Genomic DNA, 20,010 nt, shown 5'->3' with positions numbered 1-20,010 from the left:
GAACACTTTTTAGAAATCGTAACACCCATCACCAAACTCTTGAGAAAAGATACACCTTTTGTCTGGTCCCTAGAGGCAGAACGGTCTTTTCAGATATTGAAGAATGCCTTTATTGGGGCTCCTATACTTCGACATCCTGACCAACAAAGTCCCTTTGTGGTAGAAGTTGATGCCTCCCAAGTGGCAGTAGGGGGAGTATTATCTCAAGCCCATCCCGAAACGGGAGAATTACATCCTGTAGCCTATTATTCCCATAAGCTCACACCTGCAGAAATCAACTATGCTATTGGTGAAAGAGAGTTGCTTGCAATAAAGAAGGTACTGGAAGAATGGAGACAATACCTGATGGGTTCCAGATATACGGTCACCATCATCACAGACCATCGCAATTTACAATACCTTAAGACCACAAAAGCATTGTCCATGAGACAGCTGCGATGGACTCAGTTTTTTGGTGGCTATGATTTTGAAATCCATTTTAGGGCAGGAAGGAAGAACGGTAAAGCTGATGCCTTATCCCGTTTGGGGTTCAATAGTCCACCAATAGATGAACATCCCCCCTCCATCATAGAGGAGAAGAAAATCATCGGGGGTACAGTCACAGAAGAGCAGTTCATGAGGGAGGTAGCTAGCGCTCAGCAAAGACCAGAGGCGGAAGCCTTTCTCAAGACCCAGAATACTCAGACACGACAAGGGTTACAATATGTACATGATGGGTTATACTTACCAGAAGCTCAACAGAGACAGACAGTTATGAACTGGTGCCATGCTCAAGGCATAGCAGGTCATCCGGGGTATAAGAGGACGGTTGACTTGGTGAAACGATATTGTTGGTGGCCAACCCTGAATCAGGACGTACAACAGTATGTTAAGACTTGTGCTATCTGTGCACAAGGCAGGGCCTCACACATCAAACCAGTAGGGCTTTTACGTCCTATTCCCTCTCCACCAAACCCTTGGCACACGGTGTCCATGGACTTCATTGTCGAATTGCCACGCACTAAGAAGGGTAATAACACTGCACTGGTAGTGGTAGATTCGTTCACCAAGTTAGCCCATTTCATACCATTACCTGGTCTCCCTACATCGAGTACACTGGCACAAGTCTTTCTACATAACATCATTAGACTTCATGGCATTCCTTCGGTACTTATCACGGACCGAGGAACGCAATTCGTATCCAAGTTTTGGAGACAATTGTGTACATTACTACAGATTGATGTTCGGTTGTCCTCGAGTCATCATCCGCAGACGGATGGACAAACCGAACGAGTCAATCAGAGCTTGGAACAATTTATGAGATGCCAGTCCCTTCAGTCAAATCAAGAGTGGGATGAAATGATTTGGTTAGCTGAGCTATCATATAATAACAGTCATCCCTTTTCCACATTGTTTACTCCCTTCTTTGGATCCCATGGTTTTCATCCCAGGGTTTTGCCCATTCCTCTGTCAGTATCATGTAACACTCCATCCGTTACCTCTTTGGTTCAGCAAATCCAGACAATACATACTTCTATACAAGATAATCTAGACAGGGCAAAGGCAACATATAAGAAAGACGCAGATACCCATAGACAACCAGAACCCGTGTACCAATCAGGAGATAATGTGTGGCTTTCAACTAGATATTTAGCCTTGAGGGGTTCTTGTAAATTCAGACCTAAGTTTATCGGACGCTTTCAGGTAACAAAGGTCATAAATCCAGTTGCTTTACAACTAGACCTGCCTCCAACAATGAAGATACACCCGGTCTTCCACGTATCCCTCCTCAAACCCGTTGCACCTGGTACACGCATCCAACCAAGATTGAGTCCGGTGATAGTAGATTCAGAAGAAGAGTATGAAGTGGAAAAGATTATCGATTCTAGATGATGTAGAGGCAGATTACAATACTTGATCCATTGGAAAGGGTATGGTATCGAGGAACGTAGCTGGGAACCTGCGAGTCAGATACATGCACCACGCTTGTTACGCCTCTTCCAGCGCAGATATCCCAACAAACCGAAACCGATTGGTGGAGGAGTAGGGGGGGTGTACTGTCATGCCTGCAAACAAACGCGTGGATGGCAAGAGTCAGCCCCTGGTGGTTGGCAAGTACACGGCGCATGCGCACAGAGACACGCATGCGCAGAGAGTCCCGACTCGTCATTTAACCACCCCCCTTCCCTGCAGTAAACGCTTCGCGTTCCGTTCCGGTAATGGTGTAGTTCCTGTGTGGCGTTTCCGGGTCACGGTGGTGGCGAGCTGCGGGATCCGTCGGGTCTTCGCCGGGCGTCGGTACTCCATTTGTACGGTACTGTCGTCACTTATAGGATTCTGTTTGTGCGCATGTTTTGGTTAATATCACGGAGACGTGTTTGTGTTGTTAACACACGTTTCTCTTCTTTTGTTTAATGGAGTTCGAACTGTTCCCTGACTGCAAGGGATTAGTTTAGTGGATCATTAATATATATTGTGTTGAGATTTCCACACAGTGCGTGTGGGTGAATAGGCTTAGTTAGCCTGGTGATTTTTCCTTGCTGCCTATCCGGGACTAGTGGAGCATTGATACTAGTCCCGGCTCTGAATCCATGTTACCTGGAACTGGAGGAGTATTGATTCCAGTTCCAGGCTTTGAGGCTCCCTTCAGTACGATACACAGGTAGACAGGAACAATTAATTACACATTGTCCTGCCTGAGATTGAGACAGGTTATTCACCTTGTTGTATTTGCACAGGAGACAAAGTTGCCGTTCCTGGATACCATTCCCTTCATATACTACAAGTACACGGGTTTTCACATCCCAACTTTCTGTAGGTACCTGTTCTCTCTATCCTTGAACTTACTTATTAACATTAGTATTACTGCACTAACCTGTGTTTTTTACATCCACCTAGGAAGCTGGTATTTAGACGTTCTATGGTTCCAGGACTAACAATTCATCCTCCAGGTGTAAAGACGACATCTATACATTCTTTTTTCCCCCACTTTCCTTGTTTTGTCCCCCTGTGTTCCCCTGACGGGCATCGCTATTCCTGTGCAGTGATCTGAATCTGGCAGGTGGTGAACCGGTTAGGGGAGACAGGGAAAGAGCTTCACCTTCCTGGTACTTCTGGGGCAACCTTCGTGTCAAGCATTACAGAACGCGAAGCCTAATCTATTTGCCACCCAAGTACCATGGAGGTGACTTTAGGGGATCTGGCAAACATGATGGGTAATCTCCAGAGAGAAACCCAAGCATTAGCTGACAGGTTAGATAGAATGGACATAGATGGTGGGGCAGGAGCTGCTGGATCACAAACACCCGTAATACAGGTAGTCACTCCGCCCCCCCCTATACCCTTAGCTCCACCTGAAAGATTCAACGGAGATCCTACCAAATGTGCTGCTTTCATTAGTCAGTGTCAACTACATTTTATGTGTAAAGCAACTTGCTTCCCCACAGATCAAGCTAAGGTGGCTTTCGTCCTGTCATATTTAGGAGGCCCTGCGGCTAATTGGGCTATACCCTTAATAGAGAGAGATGATCCCCTCCTCCTTGACTACAACGCATTCAAGAGGGAATTAAGGAAGTTATTTGACAAACACACCTTTACACATGCAGCCGATACTGAACTCTTGACACTCAAACAAGGATCTAAAGATCTAGCCACATACATATCCACGTTTCACCGTCTAGTGGCAGAAGCAGAATGGCCTCGCGAGAAGCGTAGTGCCTTGTTTTATAAAGGACTGCGTGATGAATTGAAAGACGCTTTAGCTCATGTAGTGGACCCCCCAGATACATGTCCGGAGCTCATTGATTTAGTAGTAAAGCTGGATCACCGTTTAGGTGAACGAAGGAAGGATAAGTCTAAGGGCGATTTCAATAGGATACCTTTTAAAGATAGTAAGGTAGAGTCTGAAGGCAGTACTGACAGTACAGAACCTATGCAGATAGGGAGTATTAAGGGTCCCCTTAGTGAAACAGAAAAACAACGCAGAAGAAACCTTAAATTGTGTCTGTATTGCGGTAAAGCTGGACATTTCCTGAGGGATTGCCCCGTAAAACCCAAACAAAGGAGACAGTCGGAAAACTAGAGGACCCGAAGCCCAGAGAGACTAAGGCATCGGGTCATTCAGGTTCAATAGTCTCCTCCTTAGCACATTCACAGAGTCACTTCTTTGTACCTTCTTTATTGCAAAGCCCAACTCAACACTTAGAAGTTGCAATAATGATTGATTCCGGAGCTTCCGGTAACTTTATGGATGGTAATTGGGCCAAAGAGAAACATTTTTCCTACATCCCTAAGGCAACCCTGGAAGAGGTTTATACCATTGATGGGAGTTCTTTGAAATCTGGCCCCATAACTCATACTACAGAGACATTAGAAGTAATTATAGCAGACGCCCATAAGGAATCTCTCTGTTTTGATATCATTCAATCCCCGCAGTTTCCAGTAGTATTAGGTCTCCCCTGGTTAAGACATCATAACCCTACCATTAATTGGCAGAAGGAACAGATAGTGTTTGATGACGCGTCCTGTCAGACCCACAAGAAAAACATTGCATCGGTGCTGTCCAGTACACCCTCCACGGTATTAAGTACTACAGAGGGGGAACCTCTGTTGACTCCCGTAGATCAGGAGCCAGTGGATGAGAAAAGAGACAAAGAGGTGGACCAGCCTGATGCAAGATTACCTGAAGTATATCATAAGTATTCCTCGATTTTTGATGCCAAGGAAGCCACCAGTCTACCCCCTCATAGGGTGTACGACTGTAGAATAGATCTACAAGCAGGGGCTCGTATTCCAACGAGCAGAGTTTACGCACTGACCGAAAAGGAGAATATATATGTAAGAGAATACTTGGATAAGATGCTGGATCTTGGATTCATTAGAGTATCTAGATCCCCAGCATAGTCTGCTCTCTTTTTTATTCCTAAACGTGAGGGTGGGTTGCGTTGCTGCATCGATTACCGTTCCCTTAATGCAGTAACCATAAATAACTGATATCCGTTACCACTCATCTCCTCTCTCCTAGATCAGGTTAAGAATGCCAAGTATTTTACCAAACTAGATCTTAGAGGGGCATATCATCTTGTGAGGGTACGAGAAGGAGATGAGTGGAAAACGGCGTTTTGCACCAAATTCGGTTTATTCGAATATATGGTGATGCCCTTTGGGCTCTGTAATGCGCCTTCCGCATTTCAATATTTCATTAACGATGTGCTGAAAGATCTACTAGACAGATGCGTCATCGCATACATTGATGATCTTCTTATCTATTCACCCACTTTGAATGAACATGAGGGTCATGTTCAAGCTGTATTACAGAGACTAAAGGATAACTACCTGTTCTGTAAACTGGACAAATGTTTTTTCCACAGGTCCAAGGTTGCCTTTTTGGGGTACATATTGTCCTCCCAGGGATTACAGATGGATCCTCACAAGGTACAAGCTGTGGTTCAGTGGCCCTCTCCCACTTCAGTTAAAGACATACAAAGATTCCTTGGATTCGCCAATTTTTACAGGCGTTTTATTGAACACTTTTTAGAAATCGTAACACCCATCACCAAACTCTTGAGAAAAGATACACCTTTTGTCTGGTCCCTAGAGGCAGAACGGTCTTTTCAGATATTGAAGAATGCCTTTATTGGGGCTCCTATACTTCGACATCCTGACCAACAAAGTCCCTTTGTGGTAGAAGTTGATGCCTCCCAAGTGGCAGTAGGGGGAGTATTATCTCAAGCCCATCCCGAAACGGGAGAATTACATCCTGTAGCCTATTATTCCCATAAGCTCACACCTGCAGAAATCAACTATGCTATTGGTGAAAGAGAGTTGCTTGCAATAAAGAAGGTACTGGAAGAATGGAGACAATACCTGATGGGTTCCAGATATACGGTCACCATCATCACAGACCATCGCAATTTACAATACCTTAAGACCACAAAAGCATTGTCCATGAGACAGCTGCGATGGACTCAGTTTTTTGGTGGCTATGATTTTGAAATCCATTTTAGGGCAGGAAGGAAGAACGGTAAAGCTGATGCCTTATCCCGTTTGGGGTTCAATAGTCCACCAATAGATGAACATCCCCCCTCCATCATAGAGGAGAAGAAAATCATCGGGGGTACAGTCACAGAAGAGCAGTTCATGAGGGAGGTAGCTAGCGCTCAGCAAAGACCAGAGGCGGAAGCCTTTCTCAAGACCCAGAATACTCAGACACGACAAGGGTTACAATATGTACATGATGGGTTATACTTACCAGAAGCTCAACAGAGACAGACAGTTATGAACTGGTGCCATGCTCAAGGCATAGCAGGTCATCCGGGGTATAAGAGGACGGTTGACTTGGTGAAACGATATTGTTGGTGGCCAACCTTGAATCAGGACGTACAACAGTATGTTAAGACTTGTGCTATCTGTGCACAAGGCAAGGCCTCACACATCAAACCAGTAGGGCTTTTACGTCCTATTCCCTCTTCACCAAACCCTTGGCACACGGTGTCCATGGACTTCATTGTCGAATTGCCACGCACTAAGAAGGGTAATAACACTGCACTGGTAGTGGTAGATTCGTTCACCAAGTTAGCCCATTTCATACCATTACCTGGTCTCCCTACATCGAGTACACTGGCACAAGTCTTTCTACATAACATCATTAGACTTCATGGCATTCCTTCGGTACTTATCACGGACCGAGGAACGCAATTCGTATCCAAGTTTTGGAGACAATTGTGTACATTACTACAGATTGATGTTCGGTTGTCCTCGAGTCATCATCCGCAGACGGATGGACAAACCGAACGAGTCAATCAGAGCTTGGAACAATTTATGAGATGCCAGTCCCTTCAGTCAAATCAAGAGTGGGATGAAATGATTTGGTTAGCTGAGCTATCAAATAATAACAGTCATCACTTTTCCACATTGTTTACTCCCTTCTTTGGATCCCATGGTTTTCATCCCAGGGTTTTGCCCATTCCTCTGTCAGTATCATGTAACACTCCATCCGTTACCTCTTTGGTTCAGCAAATCCCGACAATACATACTTCTATACAAGATAATCTAGACAGGGCAAAGGCAACATATAAGAAAGACGCAGATACCCATAGACAACCAGAACCCGTGTACCAATCAGGAGATAATGTGTGGCTTTCAACTAGATATTTAGCCTTGAGGGGTTCTTGTAAATTCAGACCTAAGTTTATCGGACGCTTTCAGGTAACAAAGGTCATAAATCCAGTTGCTTTACAACTAGACCTGCCTCCAACAATGAAGATACACCCGGTCTTCCACGTATCCCTCCTCAAACCCGTTGCACCTGGTACACGCATCCAACCAAGATTGAGTCCGGTGATAGTAGATTCAGAAGAATAGTATGAAGTGGAAAAGATTATCGATTCTAGACGATGTAGAGGCAGATTACAATACTTGATCCATTGGAAAGGGTATGGTATCGAGGAACGTAGCTGGGAACCTGCGAGTCAGATACATGCACCACGCTTGTTACGCCTCTTCCATCGCAGATATCCCAACAAACCCAAACCGATTGGTGGAGGAGTAGGGGGGGTGTACTGTCATGCCTGCAAACAAACGCGTGGATGGCAAGAGTCAGCCCCTGGTGGTTGGCAAGTACACGGCGCATGCGCACAGAGACACGCATGCGCAGAGAGTCCCGACTCGTCATTTAACCACCCCCCTTCCCTGAAGTAAACGCTTCGCGTTCCGTTCCGGTAATGGTGTAGTTCCTGTGTGGCGTTTCCGGGTCACGGTGGTGGCGAGCTGCGGGATCCGTCGGGTCTTCGCCGGGCGTCGGTACTCCATTTGTACGGTACGGTCGTCACTTATAGGATTCTGTTTGTGCGCATGTTTTGGTTAATATCACGGAGACGTGTTTGTGTTGTTAACACGCGTTTCTCTTCTTTTGTTTAATGGAGTTCGAACTGTTCCCTGACTGCAAGGGATTAGTTTAGTGGATCATTAATATATATTGTGTTGAGATTTCCACACAGTGCGTGTGGGTGAATAGGCTTAGTTAGCCTGGTGATTTTTCCTTGCTGCCTATCCGGGACTAGTGGAGCATTGATACTAGTCCCGGCTCTGAATCCATGTTACCTGGAACTGGAGGAGTATTGATTCCAGTTCCAGGCTTTGAGGCTCCCTTCAGTACGATACACAGGTAGACAGGAACAATTAATTACACATTGTCCTGCCTGAGATTGAGACAGGTTATTCACCTTGTTGTATTTGCACAGGAGACAAAGTTGCCGTTCCTGGATACCATTCCCTTCATATACTACAAGTACACGGGTTTTCACATCCCAACTTTCTGTAGGTACCTGTTCTCTCTATCCTTGAACTTACTTATTAACATTAGTATTACTGCACTAACCTGTGTTTTTTACATCCACCTAGGAAGCTGGTATTTAGACGTTCTATGGTTCCAGGACTAACAATTCATCCTCCAGGTGTAAAGACGACATCTATACATTCTTTTTTCCCCCACTTTCCTTGTTTTGTTCCCCTGACAGGCATCGCTATTCCTGTGCAGTGATCTAAATCTGGCAGGTGGTGAACCTGTTAGGGGAGACAGGGAAAGAGCTTCACCTTCCTGGTACTTCTGGGGCAACCTTCGTGTCAAGCATTACAATTAGTCATTCTGTGTTGGTCAGCTGTGTGTGCTGCCCAGTGCTCTGGTGGAGGTAGATTGTCTCTTGTGTCCCGGAGTGGTGCATGTGTAGTTGTTGTGTTGGATGTGTTGGTGTTGGATGTGGTATTGGTTCAGTTCCTGGGTGTGCTGAAGTATTTGTGCAATGGTGAATTTTAGTGTGTGTGATGTGTTTGTGTTGATCATGTGTGTGTGTGGCTGTTGTGCTTGTTCTGCACACACTGCTTGTTGAGCATGCAGTGCTGTGTGTATGTGGCCTGGGCATTGTCTGATGTGCATCCCCTGATGCCTTGTGGTGTTTGTTGATTGGTGTTTGATGTGCATATGTGCTAGGTTTGAGGTGGCAGTATGTGTTTGTCCAGATGCACTTCTTTGTGATTTGTGTTATGGGGTGTGTATGTTGTTCCTGAGTAATGATGTTGTGTACTCCTGTTGTGTCTGTGCTCCCATTGCTTTTCCCCAGTTAGATGTACAGGGTATGTCTGTTTCTGTTGGAGTTCAGTATGTGTTCCTGTAGTGTTTGCGTGTTGTTCTTGTGCAGGCATTTGTTGAGGCATCCCTGTGTGTGTGTTGTGTTTGTGGCTACACCCAGGGTATGTGTTTGTTTGTCTGTGTATGTGCTGGAATGTATTGTGAGCCTGTAGTGTGTGTGGCACTGGTGTTGTGTGTTTCTTGTCAGCCACTACTGCAGTGACTGTCCTCCCTGGTTGTGTGTTGTGTGGTGCAGGGTGTGTATTGGGCTTGCTTGTTGCAGTGCTTGTTGGTGTTCATGGGAGTGCACGGGATGGGCACCTGGCCTGTAACTTGATGGGGTGTGTTGCAGTGTGGTTTGTGGTGGTGTGGCCCTGTGGTGTTTGTGCCCTGCCCATGCCTAGGAGTGGCCTTGCCTTCTGCTTAGTGCGCATGTGTCGACAGCGGCGGTGACGCGACCAGGAGCGGAACGTTGCTGCTGGTTGGCGGGATGATGTGTGTCCCGGATGGTGAGGGGTGCCATGTTGTCAGGTGGGTGATGTGTGGGTGCCCTTGTGGATGTGTTGTGACCCCCAGCAGGGTGTCTGTGTGGTGATTGGACCCTGTGTCGGCCTGTGTGTTGTGTGTTGCATTTGTGTAGTTGCGTACCCCCGGCGGCGTCCGCAGCGGCCCATCTGACGATAGTGTTGTAGGAGGAACATCACCGGGTGCATATGGAGGGATGGGTTCATGGCGTTCGGGTCCGGGTCTCGGCTATCTCGCTCCGCTGTCCAGTTTCCGCCTGCTTAAACTGGGCGGTGTCTCCGCTGCGGTGCATTGACTTGTTTGGACCATCCTAATTTGTTGAGCGGGCGGAAGTCATTCCGCACGGCGGAGAGTCTCGATTGGCGCGGGCGCACTTTGATGGCGGTGCTCGCGGGCGGAAAAAGCTGTTTTCCCGCCCGCCACCACCGCGGTGGTGCCACCGCCCGACATCCTAATGGGCCCCTATATTCCCACAAACATCACAACCAACAAGTAAAATGAAATTGAAGTAAAAAATGATAACACAATTAACATGGTAAGTAATAATTAAAACGATTTGTAATAAATGAATAAATAAATTTGTATTTAATATTACTTCAACAACTTCCCACCCTAGACTGCTACAAACACAGCAAAACACACCTAATATATAACATAAAATATTTTAAAAACGTTTCACAAAAGTATCAATAAATTAAATATTTAATTTAAAATTAATAATTAATTAGCAATTAATTATTACGTATTTATCTTCCCACCCTATTCCTGTACAAACAAATCAACATAACTTCCCATCTTGAACCTCTAACAACTCAACAAACCGCACCTAAAAGTTATCTCAAAAATCATAATATTCACATAATTTACATAATTATCATTTAAACAATTAATGTTAATTAAAAAGAATTATTAAATAATTATAATTATTTATTCCCCATACTTTACCCCTACAAATCCCACAACCGGCACATAAAGTAAAACTTGAAAGAAATATTAATTACACATGTTACATAATTATCAATTAAATATTTTATTGTAATTAACATTTAATATTATTACTTAAAATGAATTTACATCCCACCCTGCACCCGTACAAATCGCAGAACTAGCTGCAACACTAAAAATTACAATTATTAAATTACATTTAAAAACAACTAAACGTCAAAACTATATTTAAAAACATTGACAGCAATTATACAATTTATAACATATACATTTAAAATATATGCATAAAGAAAATAAAAAACTATATTTTGTGCCACTATATTTTTGTAAATGATATTTACAACATAGATATTTTTGACATCAATATTACTTACCTTAGAAAGTCAATATTTTTGTCAATGATATTTCAGCTTCACAATATTTGTGTATTACCATTGTAAAAACTCGATATTTATGTGTGACAATATTTTAAACTCAGTATTTTGTCCAAAACCTATTCAAGTAAAAGAAATATGAGCCTCCTATGAATTATCGGACTGTGACAAGGCATGAGGGGAGTTAGGCCCTTTTAAGATATCACTGCCCTACATACATCAATATGGATACAATGGGGAACACAGAATGCATAACAGTGACCAAGGAACGCATTTTCTTGCTGCAAGCTCGTATATTCTAATAACACTAATAATTATAAAAGAAATTTAGAAAGTGAAACAGCTACCAAAAACTGGCTACCTGTCACTTACAAAGTGTAGTTAGAAAACGTAGTGAAAGGGAGACAGATCAGCCAGGTTTTCAAACTTTTTTTTACCAAAGAAAGATATTGAGGTACGTGAAATAAGTGAAAAGAAAGAGTGTTCCAATATTTGGGAGCGAGATAGGAGATGACAGGCCTTCTCAGGTTTGCCTGACGAACGTGGAGACCATTGCATAGGCAAACATCTGCAAAATGAAGGGTGAGCATAGGGCTATATTGAGTCAATCCATCAGTTTTGAAAGCCGGAACAGCATTTTCAAGTGCACAGTTGCAGGTACGAGTGATTTGAAAATAGATCTTTTGTCCATTGAAATGGAACATCAAGAAGGGTGAGGAGCCAAGTGGCAAGGTTTTGAATATGCTGATTCCATTGTTGGGTCTATTTCCAGAGGTCCAGATATAGGCAAATGCCATTATCCTTCTGTGGTTGGATGATTACCTAGATCACAGTTATGATGTGAAGTATCTGCAGATAGACTAGGATTGGTGATGGTATTGGGAGCTGCAACATCAGAGCCAGACTGCTTTCTCTATATAGCAACATACTGATGTCATCAGATATGGTTAGGAGAGCAACATCTGTGTCATGTAGTGGTCAGAAACCTGCTGGAACTTGGTGCAGAAGATTGTTCTCTTCTCGGTATGCTCATAGCTCTTCTTTGAATTCCCTTTTCAGGATCATAGAAGGCAATGGAACAAACAATATAGTCCTCTGCTTTGCATCACACATCAGAACTAGTCAAAGTATGGGTAGGGAATCTCAGAGGGCAGTGCAACTGTGATATTCAATGAGCAGTGTGCAGGCATGTTCCTAACCACAAGATAGACAGGAATGAGCAAAGAGTTTACTTGAAGAGAGAATGGCATCATATAGCGATGAGTTAAAGCTGTAGGGATGAGAGACTAAATATGACCCACTTTGTATGTCAGGGAGATTACAAGGTGACCTAGAGGCCTGGATTATGATGTCAGTGGGTCTGACACGGACAGCACTTCTGTGTTGGACCCACCAACATCTGAAATAGCATAATGTGTCGGGCAGAGGCATCGGGCAGAGGGACCGTCCGCTGCGCTTCCGACAGGCCCAAGGAGCCTGTGAGTGCGTTGGGAAGACAAAATAATCCCTTAATGACTGAGGCTTCGCCATCGGGATTATGATGTCAGTTTCTGACAGCCATTCCATTCGGCCTTTCCGACATGGCAAGGCTGTTTGAAAGCGACCCTTGGGGCCCCTAGCAGGGCCCTCACTTCCCCAGGCCCTTGGCTATTGGACGAGGTGCCTGTCACACGGTGCAGGGATGTTCAAAAACATACATTTTTCTATGGCAGCTTGTGCAATGGGCCTTTTCCGCCCGCTGCACAAGCTGCCACAGCAAAATGGATGTTTCTGATAATCCTACGAGTGGTCACATCCTAATTCCTTGGTCAGAACGGCCGACTTATGGTCGGGTGATGTCCAGACCGATACGGCATTGGGCGGACTTAATCGTAATCAGGGCCAGAGTCTAATTGTACAGTTGCATCAGACTTCTCAGTAGTCTAAAACCAGTCATTGGAGTTTCCAAGCACAAGTAAATTAGAACCTTTAGGAACCATAGACAATATAGCTAATCAGGCCTGGACTGACCATAGCGGGCACTGGGCAATCCCACCTGTGCGCCGCAAGGGTGGGTGCCGGTTTTGAGCCCCTGGGGGCCGATTTTGTTGCAGTGCCGTTTTTTTGCAAAATCGGCCCGTACCAAAATCGGCCGAAAACCGGCCCTAGCAAAGCGCTCAGTGGCACCTCCACCCCCCCACCCCGAGTGGGGAGGGGCGGGGGGGGGGGGCGGCCGAGCACTTTGCCAGGCCCCGTTTTGGTTCCCAGTCCGGCTGTCCCGATGTTACCGACTGGTTCAGGGAACAATCTCAGAGGAGCTCCACAGCAGAATAAGGATGAGATGCATTAATACAGAAGAGAAGAGTATTGTCAGAGAATATGACAAACAGGGCCGAATAGAAATGGCATGGATCGGACAATGATCACAAGGTTGCTGCTCCTATGGTCTAAACAAACCTGCCTGAATATTTTGATATCCCTGGGCCATAACCATAGCGAAGCTTGTTCCACAAGAATAATGGAGGCAAGTTTCCTCTGAAAATATAATATCAAACTTGAAAGAATCAATAAATAAGGCAATTTCAGTATCATGATGGGGAGAGAATGCACATTTAATCACAAACAAAATTCTAATCATGTTGGCAATGAGAACTTCTAATGTTAAGACTAGCGATGTATTATCCGAAAAATAAGCAAAAACAGAGTTTACCCTAGGAGGTTTTGAAGAGCCAATAGTTTGTCATGGTCATAGCAGAGCATTGAGTGCTCACGGGCAGCGTGTCTAGTGCAAGGCGCTTGCTGCCTAGTCACAGACGGGCGCAGGCATCCTTGGCAGTGGTGTGCCTTTGGTACACCACCTTCACACACATTGCATAGGCATGCTCCTGATCCAAATATATCCCTATCTGAGCAGACGAGCATTACCCAAGAGACAGCCAACTACATACTATCCTCACACACCCCATGATGGCAGAGTGCAATGTGTTGTGTTGCTTAGTTATCAGGAATGCTTGACTAGTGAGCTTTCGTGGAATGTTCATGTTCAACCTTGAGTGATCCTTGGGGCAGTTGAAGGAAGGACACTGGGATTGGTAGTTGTGTCCTTCCTTGCTCCTCAGATATTTGATTGGTTACTACTTAAATTGAGCCAGTGTATCATTTCAACACAATGGGAAGAGGCAAAGGGGAAAACATCCTTTACGACACAACTTTTACAACGCAGTGCCTTTACAAAGCAGGTTTTTCAAGGCAAGTCATTACAACGAATTGCGCTGGGGGGCACTGTAGGATAGGTAATAGTTTAATTTACTATCCAACACCTTCCCTACTATCCACGGGGACTGGAGTTGGAATAGTAAATTAAACTATTCACTATCCAGCACCCCCCAACGCAAGTCGTTGTAACGACTTGCGCTGAAAAACCTGCGTTGTAAAGGCATGCGTGGTAAAAGCATGCGTTGTAACAACGTACATCCGGCAAAGGTGGAGAGTGGAAGGGAAGTGATCAGGAGCCTGATTTAGAAACCACTCCTGCCACTTGCACCCATCAGATGAGGATGCAAGTTAAGGAAAGGAAACACAGATGGCAAATGTTGGCAATAAACCAGGAATTTACAGATAGAAAATGAGTACTAAAATAGATCAAAAGCATAGCACTGTAATATATTATTGGTCCTGCTCTTGAGTAAGGATTTTCTGCATAGTTTCTTGATCATTGTATTGCTATTTGTAATAACTACAATCTAATGCAGAACAACTGTTTGAAATGCTCTTCTTTAAAATTGTGTTTCTTCAGCTACAAGCCTTCCAGCCATTTTTTATTTCTTTGAATCTCCCCTACTCTGTGACGAGAGGAGAACAGTTCATTTTGGAAGTTACCATCTTTAATTACTTGGCAGAAACTACTGAGGTAATATGAATAAGTAACACGCTGGCATTCTTTTAATACCTTGTAATAATGTTGCCTTCTAGAACTACTGCTTTATGCAAGTGTCAATAATTTAAGTAATTTCAAGGAGATGCATATATACATAACAGAAAAATACAATTCACCAACTGTAAGTTTACTTTTTTTGAGAAATTTCTTTCACTGTCTTGTGTCCGTCAATTTTCCAACTACTTGGAAAATAAACAGTGGATCGATATATTAGTTGAAAAGGCGAAAATCTGTTATGGAGTAACAGTATTTGTATTTGGTGTTTTTTAAAATATACACCCTATATTGTTAAAATAACGTTTTCTAATGAAAATATCCATGTCCTCACTCCAGGCTGTTAACGCATATTACATGCGTCTGTTGTGAATTTTGTTAACATTTTCTGTAATGTAAAAGTGAAAGCCTGGTGACATTTTTAAATACAAACTCTATTTATACACAAGTTGCGGCCACAAGGTTGAAAACATGCGCAGAATACATGTTCTTTGTGACTATTGTGGTGATGCACAAACCATTTCTGATGTGTACATTCAAATTTTGCGCTTGAAAGAAATGAGGATTGTTGATTAAAAACAATATTCTGTTAAGAGGTTTTTGTACAACCTTTCAACTAACTGTCCTTCCAATTTTTATTTTATCGATACCTTAGAAATGTGGCAACCGATGGAAGGTGTTTGTAAAGATTCCACTTTTTTCCATGGTCATTTGTTGGACACTAGAACATGTGTAATATCTGCTTAACACTAATGACTCTCTTCATCAAACTATACCCTAGAGCAGGGGTCTCCAAACCGGTCCTGGAGGGCTGGATCCATGCCAGATTTTTAAAATAACTACATGTATCTCAATGGGGATATCCAAAAAATCTGGCATGGATCCGGCCCTCCAGGACTGGTTTGGAGACCCCTGCAGAGTCTTTGATTACAAAGCATCAATTACATCTACCTCCATCTTCTCACAGCGGTTTGTTTGTGCAAAGTTTTGTGATTTATACTTTTCAACCAATGGCTGCTGTTCATTTGCTCATAGCGCTAGAAAGGACATGGGGATGCTAAGGATCTCAGCCTGTGGGCAGGCAGAAGGTAGTCTTCCATGTCCTCTGTGCCATAGGAGTATGTCATGTGGGTGGGTAGTTTTGCTTGTGTATGATAACATTGGGCTTAGTCCCGCCTCACCAAAATAAGTCAATTACCTACACAGTTCTCTGCCTGCCTATTTTTTAAAAAATCCAGTTTTTTGCATTTGTGTTATTTTTAGTGCATTCTCCCCTGTTTTTAAAGCGCTTTCTGGCCCCTACCTTGCACCTTAATTCAGGAATCACCACCGCTGTTTGGCGGGTCCGGGTTTCCGGGAGGCGGTGGGTTTGAGCGCCATCTTGCGTTGGGAGGAAGCGCGAGCGCCATCTTTGAGCGTCCAGGTCACCTGGGACGCCGAGACGACGCTATTTAATGCTCGCTGGTGCGCGCAGCGGTAACGCGCAGCGGAGCGCCTTCCCTGCGCCTGAGTCGTGCCAGAGTCCTGCCCGTCTGCGCTCGTCCGCGTCTCGGAGGCGGACGAGGCCGGACTCTGGCTATCGGCTCATGCTGTCTGCTTGCCTAGAGGCTGACTACCTGCAGCTCCAGGATGATCGCGTATAGCGCTGCTACCTTGTTTGCTTTGCGCCCCCCTCGCTCTGACTGTCTGGTTCTTTTCCCCGGTGGTCGCCGGCTAGGCAAGGGCTGCCCCGTGTGTAAATGGCACCCCACAGCACCATCTACCTGTGTTCCATCTACCCCTCCCCAGTATTTCCATTGCGCGCTGCTTAACACCAGGTCCCTTCCCCGTCACACCTCGGATATTTGGGATCTTCTTACGCAGTCCAAGATCTCCTGTTTATTTTTAACTGAGACTTGGTTGGGAGTGGGTTCGGAACCCGACATTGCCTGTGCCGTTCCGCCGAACTATTCCATCTTAAGGAGGGATAGAACTGAGGGAAGAGGCGGCGGGGTGGCTCTGATAGTGGACAAAGCTTTTGTTTGTTCCTCCTTTGCGGTGGACAACATTGCAGGCTGTGAAGCCTTAGGTTTTACGCTCCACCTATCGGCGTCCCAGACCTGTACAGGCATTCTCTTCTATAGACCCCCTGGTCCCATTGGGTCCTTTTTTGAGGATCTGCAGTCGGCCCTATCAGTACCATGCATGCGTTCGGCACATTGCATGCTATTAGGCGACTTAAACCTGCATATGGACTGTCTTACAGACGCTGAAGCTGACAAACTCCGTGATATCACGGCGATGTTAGGGCTAGCCCCTTGTATCCACAGCCCCACTCACGTGAAAGGCCACACGTTAGATGTAATCTTTTCCTCCATGCCTATTGAGGCGTCCCCTCCACTCCCGGTCCTTTGGTCAGATCATTATCTGATAAATTTTGCCTTAATGCTTGACTCCAAACCTTGCCAAAGGGCTCCGAAGCCCGGGCTCCGGCAGTCCAGAGCTTTCCATCTAGTGACAGCAGATATGCTCTCCGATGCTCTTGGCCAATACCCGTGTCAACTGACCGGGGCTCTGGAAGCCGATCTAATCCTGGTCCAGAACTGGATGCAGGCAAGATTCGAGGAGCTGGCCCCTTCGAGGGCTGCTAGAACAGCCCCTGACCTTAACTCCGCTCCTTGGTTCTCCTCCACTCTACGCATAATGCGACAAGATTGTAAGAAGTTGGAAAGGCGCTGGCGGCGCAAGTATGATCTTGTGGAAAAAACGAAATACCGCGACGCGATAAAGGCATACTACAAACAGATTGCCGCAGCTAAAAAGAGTTATCTCGAACAGAGAATCGACAAAGCCGATAATACCAGCCGGGAACTCTTTAGAATTGTGAAGGAGTTTATCAATCCAGTTGCAGGGACCCCCGTCCACTCTCACACGGAGGAATGGATCAAACAGTTGGCCGACTTCTTTGTGACCAAAATTCTAAAGATTCAGGACACCTTTCCTTCTGTGGACTCCCGCATGGCCGACGCCGCTTTAGGGGGTAAGCCGACCTTTTTAGATCCCTCTCTGGCTAACTCAGGGCCCACACTATCTGTCTTACCCCAGCTGTCCTGCGAAATTTCGCTGGAGCTGCTATCTCGGCTGAAATCTGGCTCGCCACTGGATGCCTGCCCGGCAAAATGCCTGGGCAGGGAGGCCTCAGCGTTGAACAGCCTGCTGAACCCCCTGCTGAATCTATCATTGAGCTCGGGGGTGGTCCCACGACAGTGGAAACATGCACTCATTCTGCCGCTGATTAAGAAGCCTCTGCTTGACCCCCCTGCAATGGGCTAACTACCGTCCGATCTCCCTCCTCCCTCCTCCCTGCTCTGGCGAAGGTGGTGGAGAAACATGTTCAGCATACTCTATCCACCTTTATTGAGAACAACAATCTGCTGCATGACTCCCAGTCCGGCTTTCGTGCAAACTATAGCACGGAGACCGCTCTGGTTGAGGTTACTGACGCCATCAGGGAGACACTCGATCAAGGGGGAAAGGCGATGTTAGTCATGTTGGACCTATCGGCGGCGTTCGACACCATCCCACACGCAGGCCTTCTCTCAAGACTCAGGGAGATTGGTCTGCGAGGGACGGTGCTGGACTGGTTTCAATCCTTTCTTGCCGACCGCTGACAGGTGATCTGGGCTCCGCCGTTCTCGGCCGAAATGCCTTCGCTGGAGGTGGGGGTGCCTCAAGGATCTATCTTGAGCCCCACCATTTTCAACATATACATGGCCCCTCTAGCGGAGGTAGCGGAGGCGTTTGGGGCCCGGGTCATCTCATACGCTGATGACACCCAGCTTCTGTTCACCTGCAGGAAGGGAGAGGTCTTCAACGGCGGCAGAATCAAGGACTGTCTGAGCGCAGTCTTTGCGTGGTTCCAGCGGCACAGCTTGAAATGCAACTCAGACAAGTCTGAGCTGCTCTTCTTCGGCTGTGCCCCAGACCCGGGCTGGAAGACATGGTGGCCCCAGGACATGTTCCCCCCAGAGACACCATCTGCTCAAGTAAAAAATCTCGGAGTGGTGTTTGATGATGACCTCTCTTTTCGTCCTCACATCCTGGGATTAGCAGGGAAATGTTTCAGCATCCTCAAGATGCTTAGGAAATTTCTTCCCCTGCTTTCACTGCAGTACCGTAGGAACGTAGTTCAGGCGTTGGTGGGATCACGCCTGGACTATGCAAATGCGCTCTTTGCGGGCCTACCTAAATATCTGTTATCCAGGCTGCAGATTGTACAGAACTCGGCGGCCAGAGCCATCTATGGCCTGCCCAGGAGAGCCAGTGCCTCAACGCTCTTAGCCAGGCTGCACTGGCTGCCTATCGCCGGGAGAATTAGATTTAAACTCCTCACTTTGGCGTTTAAAGCTCTCCATGCAATTGGTCCTCACTATTTGAAGAAGCGTACTGCTTTTTATGTGCCACGGAGGTCTTTGCGGTCGGCGGAACTGGCCAAAATGGAGGTGCCTCTGGTCAAACGTGTCCGGATGGGAGGTCGCTCCTTCCAACACGTGACAGCTTGCCTGTGGAACGAACTCCCACTTTCCCTTCGGAAAGCAAACAACCTCTTGGCTTTCAGGAAGGAGCTGAAGACCCTGCTCTTCACCAAGTAACCCGCGATAACTGTAGTGTGTCTGCCTTGGTTTTCTCTGTTTCTAGGGGCCTCTTTGCTAAAGCGCCGGGACACCCTTTGGGGTAGCCGTGCGCTCTAAAAGTGTGGCTTACATTAACATTAACATTAACATTGTTACCATGATAATCCTTCCTGTTCCTCTCATAGCTTAGCACTGAAATCCTAAAGTATCAATAGGGTTTTCCCTTTTTTTTACTGAGGCCAAATGCATTGATATATAAGGGCCTAAAAGTGTAAAAGAAAATATGAGTTTGTACTCCATTAAAAATATCCCTGAAACAGCACTTTTAACAATGGAAGTTTGTTTCCAAAATATTTTTGAATTCCTATAAAAATGTATCTGTATTCAGCTATGACTCTAAACACGCTTCCAAAACTAAAACAAACCACAAATGTTTTCACTCACTTTGATAACAAAGTTTTAGCTGCCAGAACAAAGTATCTTGATTGCCTAGTAAGGACAGTCTGGACCACGAGGAGACTTCTAATTGATAACTTCAAA

The 20,010-nt window shown here is 45.6% G+C and overlaps 1 protein-coding gene across 1 annotated transcript in view; it reads left to right on the top strand.

Annotated features, from left to right (window-relative positions):
* LOC147707493 (CD109 antigen-like) overlaps positions 1–20,010 on the top strand; it is an 899,009-nt gene that overhangs the window by 646,378 nt on the left and 232,621 nt on the right. Inside the window, exon 20 of the mRNA XM_086926509.1 lies at positions 14,723–14,836. Coding sequence (XP_086782635.1) covers positions 14,723–14,836 — 114 coding nt within the window. The remainder of the gene's footprint in view (positions 1–14,722; positions 14,837–20,010) is intronic.

The sequence above is a fragment of the Lissotriton vulgaris genome, chromosome 6 (assembly GCF_964263255.1).
Source record: "Lissotriton vulgaris chromosome 6, aLisVul1.2, whole genome shotgun sequence".
NCBI lineage: Eukaryota > Metazoa > Chordata > Amphibia > Caudata > Salamandridae > Lissotriton > Lissotriton vulgaris.
The sequence above is the reverse complement of the archived record's forward strand: the minus strand, read 5'-3'. Positions and strand labels throughout refer to the sequence as shown.